General features: G+C 35.9%; 2 protein-coding genes and 1 long non-coding RNA gene across 5 annotated transcripts in view; 1 reads left to right on the top strand and 2 right to left on the bottom strand.

Moving 5' to 3' along the window:
* The window catches only part of RYR3 (ryanodine receptor 3), a 233,144-nt gene extending 222,837 nt beyond the window's left edge, over positions 1 to 10,307 (top strand). Inside the window, exons 95-104 of the mRNA XM_056346522.1 lie at positions 213 to 255; positions 845 to 972; positions 1,882 to 1,942; positions 3,019 to 3,165; positions 5,098 to 5,232; positions 6,306 to 6,462; positions 7,559 to 7,623; positions 7,721 to 7,821; positions 9,344 to 9,395; positions 10,172 to 10,307. Of these exons, the coding sequence (XP_056202497.1) occupies positions 213 to 255; positions 845 to 972; positions 1,882 to 1,942; positions 3,019 to 3,165; positions 5,098 to 5,232; positions 6,306 to 6,462; positions 7,559 to 7,623; positions 7,721 to 7,821; positions 9,344 to 9,395; positions 10,172 to 10,267 (985 nt within the window). The 3' untranslated portion in view covers positions 10,268 to 10,307. The remainder of the gene's footprint in view (positions 1 to 212; positions 256 to 844; positions 973 to 1,881; positions 1,943 to 3,018; positions 3,166 to 5,097; positions 5,233 to 6,305; positions 6,463 to 7,558; positions 7,624 to 7,720; positions 7,822 to 9,343; positions 9,396 to 10,171) is intronic.
* Positions 4,148 to 7,563, bottom strand: LOC130152633 (uncharacterized). Its single transcript, XR_008823050.1, has 3 exons — positions 6,691 to 7,563; positions 5,072 to 5,174; positions 4,148 to 4,347 (listed from the first exon to the last, which is right to left on the bottom strand). It is a non-coding gene; the product is annotated as an uncharacterized LOC130152633 (long non-coding RNA).
* Positions 10,308 to 10,793: 486 nt separating the features above from the next.
* AVEN (apoptosis and caspase activation inhibitor) overlaps positions 10,794 to 13,713 on the bottom strand; it is a 94,753-nt gene continuing 91,833 nt past the window's right edge. For all 3 annotated transcript variants that reach the window (XM_056346519.1, XM_056346521.1, XM_056346520.1), the window contains exons 5-6: positions 12,817 to 13,177; positions 10,794 to 11,622 (exon numbers count right to left, since the gene is read on the bottom strand). In XM_056346519.1, coding sequence (XP_056202494.1) covers positions 11,504 to 11,622; positions 12,817 to 13,177 — 480 coding nt within the window. In that variant the 3' untranslated portion in view covers positions 10,794 to 11,503. The remainder of the gene's footprint in view (positions 11,623 to 12,816; positions 13,178 to 13,713) is intronic.

Genomic DNA, 13,713 nt, shown 5'->3' on the forward strand with positions numbered 1-13,713 from the left:
AAGGGGGGGGGGGAAAGATGATATTGCAGCAAATGATTAATAACATGAAAAGAAACTGTTGTCATAATTCAAAGTTCAGTGTGTGAGTGAATAAAATTGTACCAGAATCTGCAGTGCTCAAGGAACATGGTGTTTTCTTTTTGGGGGGTGTTTTTTTTTTCTTTCTACTAACAAGTTAAATAACTTGAAATATCTTTGCCTTATCTATGTAGGTCCTTTCCTAACAATTACTGGGACAAATTTGTAAAACGGAAGGTAGGCTTTTTATATTTCTATTATGTTAGTCATAGCAATAATCTGTTCTTCAGTTAATTTGGGTATCTACGTGTAATACATATTTCTGTACACAAGAATATACAAACAGTTCAGAATTGAAACTTCTTTTATGGAAGTCATTGTTGTGGTAAGTGTCTCGGTGAACAGGCAGCTGCAGTGTAGGCGGGAGGAGGGAGGAAGACAGAAGGCTGTGGTTTACTTCCTAGACTCAGGCATTCGAAATAACTTTGTGCTGTCAATCAGCCCTGCAGGTCTAATTTACAGTCATTGTCATCTTTAGGATACAAAGCCCCCTCATCCCCCTAAAAAACGAAAAACATGCCAACTTAAATGATGGCAAATTATACATAAGCTTTCAGATAATAGCCTTTAATGCTTCTATTTTCTTTTTTATGCTCCCCCTGCCTGGCTTCCTGGGCGTTCTGACTGTTCTAGTAGTGTTAATAGTGAAAGACTTTTTTGGGGGGGTTGGGTTTTGTTGTTTTTTAAATTTCTGACAACTACTGGCTGAAAGTAGAATGAATGTCACAGAGGTCTTTCTCTGAACAAAAGCTTCTTCCATTTTCAGGTTATTAACAAGTATGGAGACTTATATGGAGCAGAGCGCATAGCAGAACTGTTGGGTTTGGACAAAAGTGCCCTCGATTTTAGTCCAGTGGAAGAGAGCGAACCAGAAGAGGCATCTCTTGTATCATGGTATGACTTCTGAACTTCACAGACAAATTATGTTTTGGCATAACTTCACTGTCAAAGACAAAACCAGATTCTATATTGAAGTTGTAGTAATGTTTTCTTCTATATGGAAAATTCAAATGGAGAAGTCTTCCTAGTGTGGAAGTAAAATTAAAAAGCTTTTTGTTTGTTCTAAAACATACTTGTGTTACAAAAGCAAGAAAAAAATCAAGTTGATGTCGAGTGATACAGTTAGGCACTATCTTATTTTAAACAATAATCAATGCAGCATTTAGAAGTTCTTTAGGTGAGACAACAGAGCTAGTTTACAAACCAAAAGACTGAAAAAGCATAATAAATATCTAGGTGCCAGGTATCTATAAAAAATTCAGAGATGATTTCCTGACTTAATCCATCAGTGACGATGACAGGAAAAGTCCCAAATGATCTACGCTCCTACAAGAGTGGTTTCCTTGATACCTGAGGCACACAAGAATAAGGATTTCCATTTGCATGCCATCTAATGGCTAATTTAGAATCTTGCAGAAGGCATTACCTTTTCTGGTGGTAATTTTGGCAACACTGTACACCAGCCAGGACATCTATTTCTTTAATTCAAACAATTTGGGTTCCACATTTTATCACTTTTAAATGCACGTTTTCATTTTTGTAAGTCTGGAATATATCAGTATCACTCCTACTGAAATTGTTCCACCAGTTTCAATGGTTTAGAAACTGTGCATGGGTCCTCAAAGTTAATGAATACTCTCTGAAAAATGAATCATCTCCATCACTCAAAATATAAACAGCTAATGTATATCACCACCTTCAGCAAACAAATGTGAAGTGCCACACCTAGTTTGTTGTTTAGACTTACAGAATTCAATACCTAATTTTGACATTGATGCATTTCAAAAATTCTGTATTTCCTAGGTTAAGTTCCATTGATACAAAGTACCACATTTGGAAGCTTGGAGTAGTTTTCACTGATAACGTGAGTATGTTAGCCTAGAAGAATGTGTTTTGATTTATTCCAAGCATGATTGTATGTCTTCCAGCATCTGCTTTTATTTTAAACAAGTATACACAAATAATACTGCATTACAAAAGCCATTTTAAAATAGGAGGTTTTTTTCTGTCTTGTACTGTAGCAAATTGCTTAAATTTATGTTAGAATTTTCTTTTTGATTCTAAAGGGTGATATGCACCTCCTAACCATCAAAACAATGTCAGCATTTTGGAAGTTAATGGTACCTTCATTTAATTTTGTAGAAATCAATCTCTCAACCAAAGGTGCCTTTTCTGAAATCAAGTACAGTCTACAGAAAGTTATCCTTTTTTATTCTCAAATCATCTGTTTGATATGGTTGGTTAATTCTTTTGTTTTTTACCTTCTCCTTTGAAGGGACCACGCTTGTATTAAAATTCCTTTTTTGTGAATTCTCTTTTTGCATCCTCTTATGCATTCCCAAATGAACAAGAAGGCCAAGGTGAATCAAGTGAAGATGTATAAATTCATTGTGCACTAAAAGCACACTGAGCAATTGTTCTTCAGTAAGGGTTTTCAGGTCAAAGTGGCTTCAGGTTCACTGCTTGTTAAAAGAATAAGCTGTATTGTGTGCCTTAGCTTTTCTGGGTGTCCTGGTTGGTGTTGTCTGAGACTTAAACAGAGTAAAGTGTCTCAAGAGTAATGCAATGCATTTTCTCTCCTCCAGAATCAGTATTAAAATTTAAAGTACTGTCTAACAAGCTCCCCAACCAAAACAATTTTAAGGTAGGGGATTTTGATGTTAATAATATATATGCTAAAGGCTGCATTTAAATATGTAAAGATAGATAGAGGTTTCATTAGCATAACTAAGCAATAAACACATGAACAGTGGTGACAATAAGAGGCAGAGTAAGATAGTCCTTTTGAACATGTAAAATACATGTATTACATTCAGATTGTCATTCAAATCAGATCATGATATTTTATTTCATAACCTGACTAAACCAAAGCTGTATTCTGGATCCAATAATGCACATTAACACCTGCTAACATTCTGCCACTTTTCACTTTCTCTGCAGTCATTTTTATACTTAGCTTGGTACACAACTATGTCTATCCTTGGGCACTACAACAACTTCTTCTTTGCTGCTCATCTGCTGGATATCGCTATGGGTTTCAAGACATTGAGAACCATTTTGTCTTCAGTCACTCACAACGGCAAACAGGTTAGTGCTACATGCAAAGCTTTGAAAATTAATGTGTTTTGTAGCAGTACTGGGAAAAAATCTTTTGGTGCCTAGAACATATTGAAATGCAATCAGTTTTGATCGTGATTGGATTAAAGAATAGATCCCATTGGTTACTCTAAAGCACATTTATGACATGTTAAATCCTATGAAATGCTAATAATCTATATGCACAGAGTGCCAATAGCTAAATATTTTGCACACAACAGAAAAATACTTAATTCTAGAAAAATACAGAAGTATGAATTATGACCTAACCAGCTCCTTCTCTATGCTCAATGATGAACTGATTGGTGATAACTAATAAGAATTCACAATCTTTCCTTAGCAACAGCAGTAATGATGATCTGGGCACTGAGATTTCAATACTTACTTTGTAAAAATGGGCTTATTAAGAACATGCTTACAGGTGGGGGCATTCTGCACTGTGGAATATATTTATGTGTCATCTTTTCATACAGTGATCAGATTAATAAAATCTACTTCCAAAACTAATTTTTGAAACTTATGCAGGGAATAATTCTCTGATCTCTATAAAGGCTCTGTGTTCCTAGCTAGTATACCAAGAAAACCAAGCTTTTCACTAGCAAGCTTTTTAACTTACATATAAGAAATCTAAGTGAACTTTTAATTTCAAACATACACATTCCATTACTTCTTAAATGTAGTAACACACATTCTAAGCCCACTCTTACACGCTTTAAACCACGTTTCAGAAAAGGCATAAGATTATCCCCCTAGCTTAACTCTGAAAGATCCTTTGTGTTTGCTTAATCCTTTCTTTCAGCAGAAATCCACCAATGGAAGTTTCTTCCCTTATCAGGAAAGGAAGTTTCTAAAATAGTACATATGACAATGTTTTCAGTATCATTGCACAAACAAATGAAATCTCTCTTTCCACCCCCTTTATTTTCCTCCAGGATGACCAAATTCATATTAATTTAAATGTAATGACTGATACATTTCTAAATTTAATACTTAAAACTGAGCATAATTGACAAGACTGTTTTAACTCAAGACTGCAGCTTTTAGCATACATTCATAAAAAGTGAAAATTAGTTTTTCTAATCCTGTTGCTTTTCTTGCTAGTAGACAGGAACACTGAAAAACAGCTGCAGATTTTTCAGTTGAAACGTTCACCTTGCAAGCATCCTTACAGATCTGCAGAAAGTGATAAATTGACAATCAGCTCATTGTTCAATACTCTTACATTTCTTTTAAAAAGAGTAATACCAATTGTTGCGCTTATAAAAATATGTAGCCTTCAGTAACTCCTCTCCAGGGCTGCATCTTCTAATGTCAACTCCAACAAACAATATAATCTAGTCTCATTAACTGCTAAACTTTTTCACCTAAGGATTTTATTTCCTTAAAAGCAGGACTTGGAAATAACCTACTCTTAGGTTATCTAAAAAATTTTCTATTTACTTTATCGATGGCTTTGCTAACCAGCTTTATAACAGAAAACAGACTATGCTAAGTCATAGTAAGTGTGAGCTGAAATTATTTATCAAATTAACTAAAGGTGTTTATTTTTATCATTTAATTTTCACTGTATATCCAGTTTTTCAAGTTACTAGAGTTTAAATTTTAAATTAAATAGTGGAAACATCGTTTCAGTGATATATAGTTTGTATGCACATAGCTCATAAGGATGGAAACAACTTCATTTTCTTTGTACTGTTTTTCCCTTGATTTTCATATGACAGCAGGATAAAGTAACACCTCTATGCTGATCCGAGCAATAGGGAGACTTCAAAGCTATCATAACTGCTACCTGTAGTTTCGTTGTTAGAAAATGTACAATAAGATACATTTTTCAACACTTAAGGCTATGCATTGAGCTACAGCGTATCTCTTCTGACAGAATGAAATTGAAACCTACTTTCATGTTGTTGTCTCCATACACAGCTTGTGCTTACTGTAGGACTCCTTGCTGTAGTAGTTTATCTTTACACTGTTGTGGCGTTCAACTTCTTCCGCAAATTCTACAACAAAAGTGAAGATGAAGATGAACCAGACATGAAATGTGATGACATGATGACGGTAAATAAAACATCATTAGCATGCTTCAAATTTCATCCTGAATTTTTAAATGAATACTTGAGATAAAATGATAAGCAAGGAGGGATGGATTTTTGTTAAATCCATGGCTGTTGTCTTGTTGCTATATGTCATTTTAAAAATGGGAATGGTCTTGAAATTCCCTCTGCATTCTCCAGTGGTCTAAACTCAACAGTAGATAGACAACACACGCCAGTATAGGAATATAGTCTGGATTTTTCTCCAAAATACTGTGGTGTATCATTTGCTGCAATACTTTAAAACAATGGCTCGGCTTAGAGATTTCTGTTATTTTTAACCCACATTGTGTGCCTGAAGGTGGTTTACCAAATTTTGTAGCTGATTCATACAGAAACATCAGTAGTATATTGCTCCAGCAGAAGATTCCTTTCAAATATACTTACATAACTTAAATATCCAGATTTTTGAAGATTTTTCCATGAAGACTTGTACATTCAAAAACTATGACACACAGCAACATTTTTGTAAAGTGATCTCTTATGCATTGAATGCAGGCTGTTTCCCAGATCATAAATAATTTACAGTATACTAAACCAGACATCTAGTAGTGCAAGATGAAACTATCCAGAAACCACCTAAACACAGATAGATCTACCCACTGTGAATATGTCACTAATTATTTTATGGCAATATTTGCCAATGTATCTAAACTGTTTTACAAGGATTTTCATCCTCTGCTTACTAAGAGCAAGCTAGAACCTTAGGAATTCATATAAGGGGTAGAATACAGTTGTACAGTAATAAATACAATAAGAATGCCCCCCAAATGGTCTTAGTCTACAAGACCTAGGGAGTGGGGGGAGGGTAACAGCTGATGCTGACTCCCCATCTGTAAGTGTACTTGAAGACGTAATCATGTTATTTAAGACAATAGCAGATTTTTGGTGCAGTGTGTGTGATATATGAGGAATGACATTATGTGCTCTGTGTCACTATAACTTGTGAAGAGAATTAGCAGAGCAGAATCACATAAAACAAAATAAAGACAGAATCATTCATGGTAAATATATCTGAATTTTTCCTCTTTTTTTTAGTGTTACCTGTTCCACATGTATGTGGGTGTAAGAGCTGGTGGTGGCATTGGAGATGAAATTGAGGATCCTGCTGGAGACCCTTATGAAATGTACAGAATTGTCTTTGACATCACATTTTTCTTCTTTGTCATTGTTATCCTACTGGCCATTATTCAAGGTACCATCACTTACCTTAGTAGAGACTTCTAGAATTTAGTTTACCTATGTTCTGCAATGTATTTAAACCATACTTGTGTTTGAGGTGAATTTAGCAGTATTGCTGTAAAGACTTCCTTCTGAGCTGATAAAATAATCAATTCTGAAAGTAATAATTTTATACTTAATTCATAAACAATGTATTGTCTCAAGTACTACGCAAAGACAAAGCACAGGAAACATAACTTACCTAGGTTGCAGTGTTCATAAGACTTTGACAATTGTCCAGCAATGATGCAGCTTGTGCAGGATCACTGTTCTTCCTATAATGAACATTTAAACATGGAAAGCCTTGCTGTAGACGCTCTTTACACATTTAGTCTGGAACCACCACAGCTGGCTGGGGAATGGAGACTCTTCCCCTTGGAAAGGGGAAACAGAGAATGTCGCCGTGGCCAGACACCCATTTCCTCCTTTCTTTAGAAGAGGATTTGCAGTTTTAATTAGTTTGCAGTTGTGATTACAAAGAAGGAGACCCCTCTTCAAGGACTGTCAGTATTCGACACATGATATGAACTGACCTGAGGCTGTTAGGAAAAAACACCTTTTTAAAGCAGTCTGGTAGCAAAGCAAAAAATCTAATACTGAGGAAAAAGTTATGAATGTCACAGTTCCCAAATGATCCAACTCTATTTCAGTATGTTGGAAGTGAAGGAATAATGCTTCAAATGTGAAGCAGCATCACAAACTGTCTGAGGGGCTGTGGGAGCAGCATCATCTTGTTGAGCAAAAGCTGGGATACCAGAATTCCACCAGATGAAAAATGAAAATTAAATTCTTTCCCGGGAATAAAAGAAATGAGATTATTGAAGCTTGACTTGACCATAAGTATGGAAAACCCTTTCCCCGCTCTCAAGATTGTACTTCTGTGTAAGAGAAATTCTTATTGCTAGGAGTGCAGTGTAAACAAATGTTAGATGTCTGGAAATAGACAGATTGTAACTTGAATTGTTCAACCTAGACCCAAGTACGCTAAACTCCAAAGACAGTGGAGGATGTCTGACAGACATTACTTACTGCTTAGTACTAAAGTGTTGCTGCTTTTCCGTTTGGAATAGGTCTGATTATTGATGCTTTTGGTGAATTAAGAGACCAGCAAGAACAAGTGAGAGAAGATATGGAGGTATGAGTAAGCACACTACATTTTTCATTACTTATTCATCTAGATTGTTACCAGTTACAATAGTGTCTTTGAGCTTGTTTGTAACTTGTGTTTCCAGACCAAATGTTTTATTTGTGGAATTGGCAATGACTATTTTGACACAACCCCACATGGCTTTGAAACACATACTTTGCAAGAACACAACTTGGCAAACTATCTGTAAGTATATTTTACTACTGGAACTACAATAGAGAGACTTTCAGCACTAGAGTAATTTAGGTGCACACATTGCTGATAGTTCTACAGAATTCTATCTTAGGATTATAATATTTAATTTCCTTTCTGGTCTCCCCTCCTCTAGTCCACACTGCTGGTTATTTTTAAAGTACTTACCTTACACATGAGCTGCCTTAGTGGAATGAGACCTGGAGGCACACTGACTCCTTATTCCTCTGGAAGAAAACTCACATATGTGGAATGACAGGGAACAACAGTTTAATAAGTTGGTTTAGTTTGGAAGTTTTGATTATGACTTCTGGGAGCTTGTTAACATTGATGAGACCATGGAAAATTACCCTCAATTTGAAAAAAGAAAACCCAAAACAAAAAAACTCCAACCAGCCAACAAGGCATTTCTGGAAGATTCCTGAAAGATAAGCTACAATGAATAATGTACAAGTCTGATCCTATAGTTCTTTAGTGATAGCGCATCTTTCTGAAACCTCAAAGCAATTGGGAGTTGTATGTGTTTAGACTATTGTTCAGACTCCCAAGGCAGTGATCAAAGAGAATATTTAAAAAGTTAATTTGGTGGCATTAGTTACTCATATAACAATGATAATTATATAAGCATTGTGCCAACAGAACCAAAGGAGCCAAACTGGTGGTATATTACAGAGGTCTGGCTTTGGAATACTGCATCTGGACTTTTTTTTTTTTTAAATTTAAAGAGTAGTGCCTCCTGGAACAGAGGCTGCATTATTCCTTGCATAGCAAGTGACACTGCAAAAATCAATGCACGTTTCTTTGTGAGGCAAATTTCCATTAACATCCAAGATTTTCTTACTATATTGAACTGCTTACCTGGTATATGGGGACCTGTCATTCACAGTAAATTGAAAATGGCCCTTTCCTTAATATTAGAACATATAGTGAACAATCTAACCAAAGTCAGTAGATATTACTTTCTTTACCGTGAGAGCACATACCAAGTTTAATTCCAAATGCACTGCATCAGAAGTGGCTAACCAAGAGCTGTGTGACATACAGACAGTTGTTAGTACTCTACAGCCTTCCTAATTAGTTCAAGCTCTTTACATTTGAGTGAGCACACCTCTCTGAGATAGATAGGCTCAGCCTAGGAGCTGTATGGCATGAGTGTTTGGAAGGCCACGCTTTTAACTTCTTGTATCATAGCCATGGTAACTTCTACCAAGGTGAGACGCTGGAGCATACGTGTATAGGAGGTGACACATACCTAATTTGGGTATTGCTCCTAGCACTGAAATGAAGAAAATGCTAAAGCACATTTCTCCACCTTTACAGATTTTATATGTTAGCACTTCCGTGAGAGATGTGCTGGAGGGCAGAATTTTCTCCTTTAACATAAGCACTTTAGATGCCTAGCAATGTCATTACTTTGCTGGCTGGCATAATCTCCCTCACATGTCCCAGCCTAGGAAAGGTTAGGCAGACATGTTAAGTTTTCTGCATTAATACCTGCTTCATGTGCTTTTTTCAGGTTCTTTTTAATGTATCTCATTAACAAGGATGAAACTGAGCATACTGGCCAGGTGAGTAGAAAATAAAAGTTTTTTTTTTCTTAAGATAATTTTTCAATGTTTTCATCTTCTCCAGCCTTGTAGCTGTGTACCACCAGGTGGAACTGATGTACCACCAAGGAGAAGATATGATGCCACCCTCCCTGAGAGTCTTCTGCAAGTGAAAGGAAGGGTTAGAAAAAAGGGAGGAGGTGGGCTGCAGCAGTGTGCTACCCTACCCAGCACGGAATGCTATCAGAAGTCAGTTACTAGTCATCTTATCTCTGAAATTAAACCCTGAAATAGACGAGCTGTAGTTTATTCCCAGAAGATTAAACAGTTAAGCTACTATATTTATAGTCCAAACCCATATATATATATATATATATATATATATATATATATATATATATGTTTAGTGTGGTTAGGCCCTAAATGTAAATAGATTAGAAAATAAATAGGATTTAATAATATCTCAAGCAGCTGTTATGCAAACACTACAAAAGTACCTTACACTTCCGTGCTTTCCATGCAAACTAAAACACATTATATATACACAGGTTTGCTCTGATCAGCTAGACTGATCAATTTACACTTACACTTTTTTTTTTATAATACGGCTTAAATTCCGGTAGTACTGAATCAAGAAAAGTGCAGAACGATACTTTTACAGATGTTCTTGTTGAGTTTCAAGGTCTTCACAGTTCTACTCCATGGTAATAGGCCCAGTGCCTGGCTATTGTTAAAAGTTTATATAGAGAACTAACTGCAAGGTGTCTGTTAAAATAAATGCTCTTTCTCATTTTCAGGAATCGTTTGTGTGGAAGATGTACCAAGAAAGATGCTGGGATTTTTTCCCTGCAGGGGACTGCTTCCGGAAACAGTATGAGGATCAACTTGGCTGATATCTCAAAAGAAATTAATTATTCATGAACTGTTAAAATCCAGTATACAAAAAACCTTTTTTTTTTCCACGATGTAATTTCACAGCTTATATTTGCTCTATATGTCTTTAAACTCCAAGACATACATAATATTTGACACTATTTCATAGGCTTTTTGTACCTACCACATATGAAAGAGGTCTTTTGTTGGAATTTTTATTAGAAAAAACTACGACAGATTAATTTAAGCCTTCCAGTTCAAATATGGTCTGAGATTATAACAACTTCTTAACTACATCATTAACCTAGTGTTTGGCAGTACAGTTGAAAGGGCTAAAAGGTGTCTTAATTGCACAGCATTTGACATTTAAGAACTTGAACATCAGAGGCCAAGCCTCAGAAAAAATACTTTTAACTGCTGTCCGATTCCCCACCCCCAGTATTTGCTAGTGAATGTATTACAATACAGCTTGAAAAGCTTTAAGCAGTTAAAAAGAAAACATTTTCGAACACTTCGTCAACCTTGAAACATTAAGTGCCTTAAAACCTCTGTAGACATAGCTATGCAAACTTTTTATTTATGTTAGTGTTCTAGATGAACAGATCCATTAACTGTATTGCTTTTCTGTCTTTCTGTATGAAATGGCACTTGAAATTGGTTTATATACTACCTTCAGTAACAGCTCATTAGACACTGCTGTTCAAAGACATACACTGTATCAAAATGAATACAATTTAAATCTTAGGCCAAAATATAAAAATGCTCTATGGTCACCTGCAATTAGAAACTGCTAGGACTATGCTTTTTTTTTTTCCTTCTTGTAATAAAAAGTACCCCACTGCAATAAAGTGTTACAAACCAATATTACCTTTGCCGTCGTCTTTCTACAATATGGAGATGTAGCATGACAAAAGAGGGACTAAAACCACATGTATTCATTGGTCATCCACAGCTTTATTTTAAGACTACACAGAGCAAGTACAAGCTGAAATAACTGTTGTCTTAGTGTGCTGTAGCCTGTATCTTTAGCAAAGAAAATCCTAATTTCATCACAAATTTTAGACCTTTTTAAGAATATTACTCTTAGACAATTTTCAATCACATCTAAATGAATTTTGGTTGCACAGAATTTTAGGTGCCAGCAAAGGAAACCAGGCATTTGGCATACTGAGCAAAGTGAAACAGGTAAAGGTTAAGATTCAACTTGCTACTTATGTGAATAAGTGAATATAGCAAACATTAAGTAAATGTGAGCTTCAGGAAATCATGCTGTCCAGCCATTCTTCCAGCTCTTCCTCAGTCAGAGTTTTAGAAGTACTTTGAATTTGCTGTGATGCTGTACTCTTCTCTTCAGGCATATCTAGTTTTAAAGGGTCTAGAAAAGTGAAAAGAACAGATTTGAAAATCTGGAAACAATTCCGTACCAGCTCTTTGTTGATCATTTTGCTTTTTAATGCACAAATGACTATTTAACCAAAATCTTTCTTTCTTAAAGAATAGCAAGTCGTATTCCAAAAATAGTAGCAACATTTGGAGGGGGGGAAAAAACAACAAAAGAGGCTGCTTAATAAACTCAACTAGGGCAGCATGGCTTCCTCCTGATTCAAGGAGGCCAGGGCCTGATCCAACAGTAAGTGAACTCCCTCCTGCAATCCTGTCTGCTGCAGAGTTTGCTTTAATGTAGGAGGAGCAGGAGGCCACAACAGCAGATCACCCTGCACAATTATTACAACACGTTAAGATTCCATGTTCTGATGGCACTGTTTTCTTAAGGGATTTACACTGTTCTTTGGAGTGAAAAGCATGACATACCACGAAATGAAAGAGCATTTCAGGATTGCCTTCAGTAACAAGGCTTACCGTATCACTTGTGGTAACGTCTTATAAAAATTAAGTCCAAGATGGTTGAACATATGATAGCAAGAAAATCATACACAAAAAAATCAGAGATGTTAAAAACTTTTACAGCACTGTGGACTGGGAAGGAGTAGCAAACAATCTCCATCAAAACTAACAGCCAGCAGTATAACTTCCAGGAATGCAAACAAAATGAAAGGTTTGCCAATTTTTCTAAAATACAAAAAATTTTGAATGAAATGTTTTGTTTCCATACTAAATTTAATTTTTTAAAATCAATGCTAGTGAAGTTCGAAAATAACAAGTCACCAGAATGAGCTGACAGTTCTTCTGTACACTGTTAGCACATTGATCGAAGGGCTGATAACGCTACATGAAAAGTTTGTTTTACCTTCTTCTCACTAAAATTCTCTAGCAGTACATTAATATTTTGTTTAAAATTTTGCTGTATTGCAAGACAAATTCTGTTCCACAGAAGAATTTCTCTTAATTCTTAAAATGAACTAACAATGGTGAAACTGTAGTTCAGTGTGGAGTTAAAACTGAAAAGGAAAAAAATGGGTCATAACACAGCCCCAGATAAACAAAATGCAGTATGACAGAGACGATGACAGCAGTACTGTTGACTGGCTAAAAGAGAACTCAAAAGCATCACCAAAACAGAGTAAAAGGAAATTAAATAAGGGCATGCTGGGGAGAAAAGAAATCTTACCTTTTTCCTTACAATCCATTTTCAAGTCTTTCTCAGTCGATATGCTGTAGGATAACGCCCCAGACGCAGGTCTGTTTTCTGTACCAACGGGAGCATCTAGATTTAGGAGAAAATCTAGTTCTTCATCCAAATGGTCAGTCACTTGCTTTGACAGTGGATGGGCTCTCTGAAATGGTTCTGCCGCACTTGCCCTAGGACCATTTCTACTTCCAGACTCTGATGGAGCAACAGAACCACCAGTGGGATGGGAGACCAGCACTCTCTCACTCTGAGCCGGAGACTGTCGGAACAGCAGCTCTCTCCTCTTGCTGTCTTCAATAATTTTAGATCTCATCTGTGGGAGCTCTGCAGGTGTTGATGCCTAAGAGTACAAAACAGAACCTGAGTCTTTCTGACGATTAACTCAACTTTTGCTATTCCATCTAATTTGGACTGTAATTCAAGCTTCCTACATTTGATCACTTAAGAAGGGACAGTGAATTTCAGTAGAATTTAATTCAGAAGTAAAAGTGTACTGAAGTTATCTTGGTGATACCTTTAGAGAAGCAGCTACAAAATACAAACTCCTTTTATCCCTTATTCCAGAGTATGAGATTGTATGCTAAATCAGCAAGTTTCCATTGTTTCAATGTTTCCAACAATCCATTGTTTCACAAATAATTCCTGGAGAGTTATTTTTCTTTAATTCTTCTGTAATTAAATCCCATCAATACTCTGAATTTTGGCATGACTGAATTTGGCTAGAAACGTTATCCCATGTTAGGCCTCCCCTTCAAAATTCCAGTCCTAAAAACAAACCATACTAACAGGTTGCTGAAAATCATTTAGCAAAAGTCATAGTATATAGCTGTGTATTTTGAAAAATTAAATCAAATTACAAAACATTATCAAATAGTG

Source organism: Falco biarmicus, chromosome 7, assembly GCF_023638135.1.
Source record: "Falco biarmicus isolate bFalBia1 chromosome 7, bFalBia1.pri, whole genome shotgun sequence".
Lineage (NCBI taxonomy): Eukaryota > Metazoa > Chordata > Aves > Falconiformes > Falconidae > Falco > Falco biarmicus.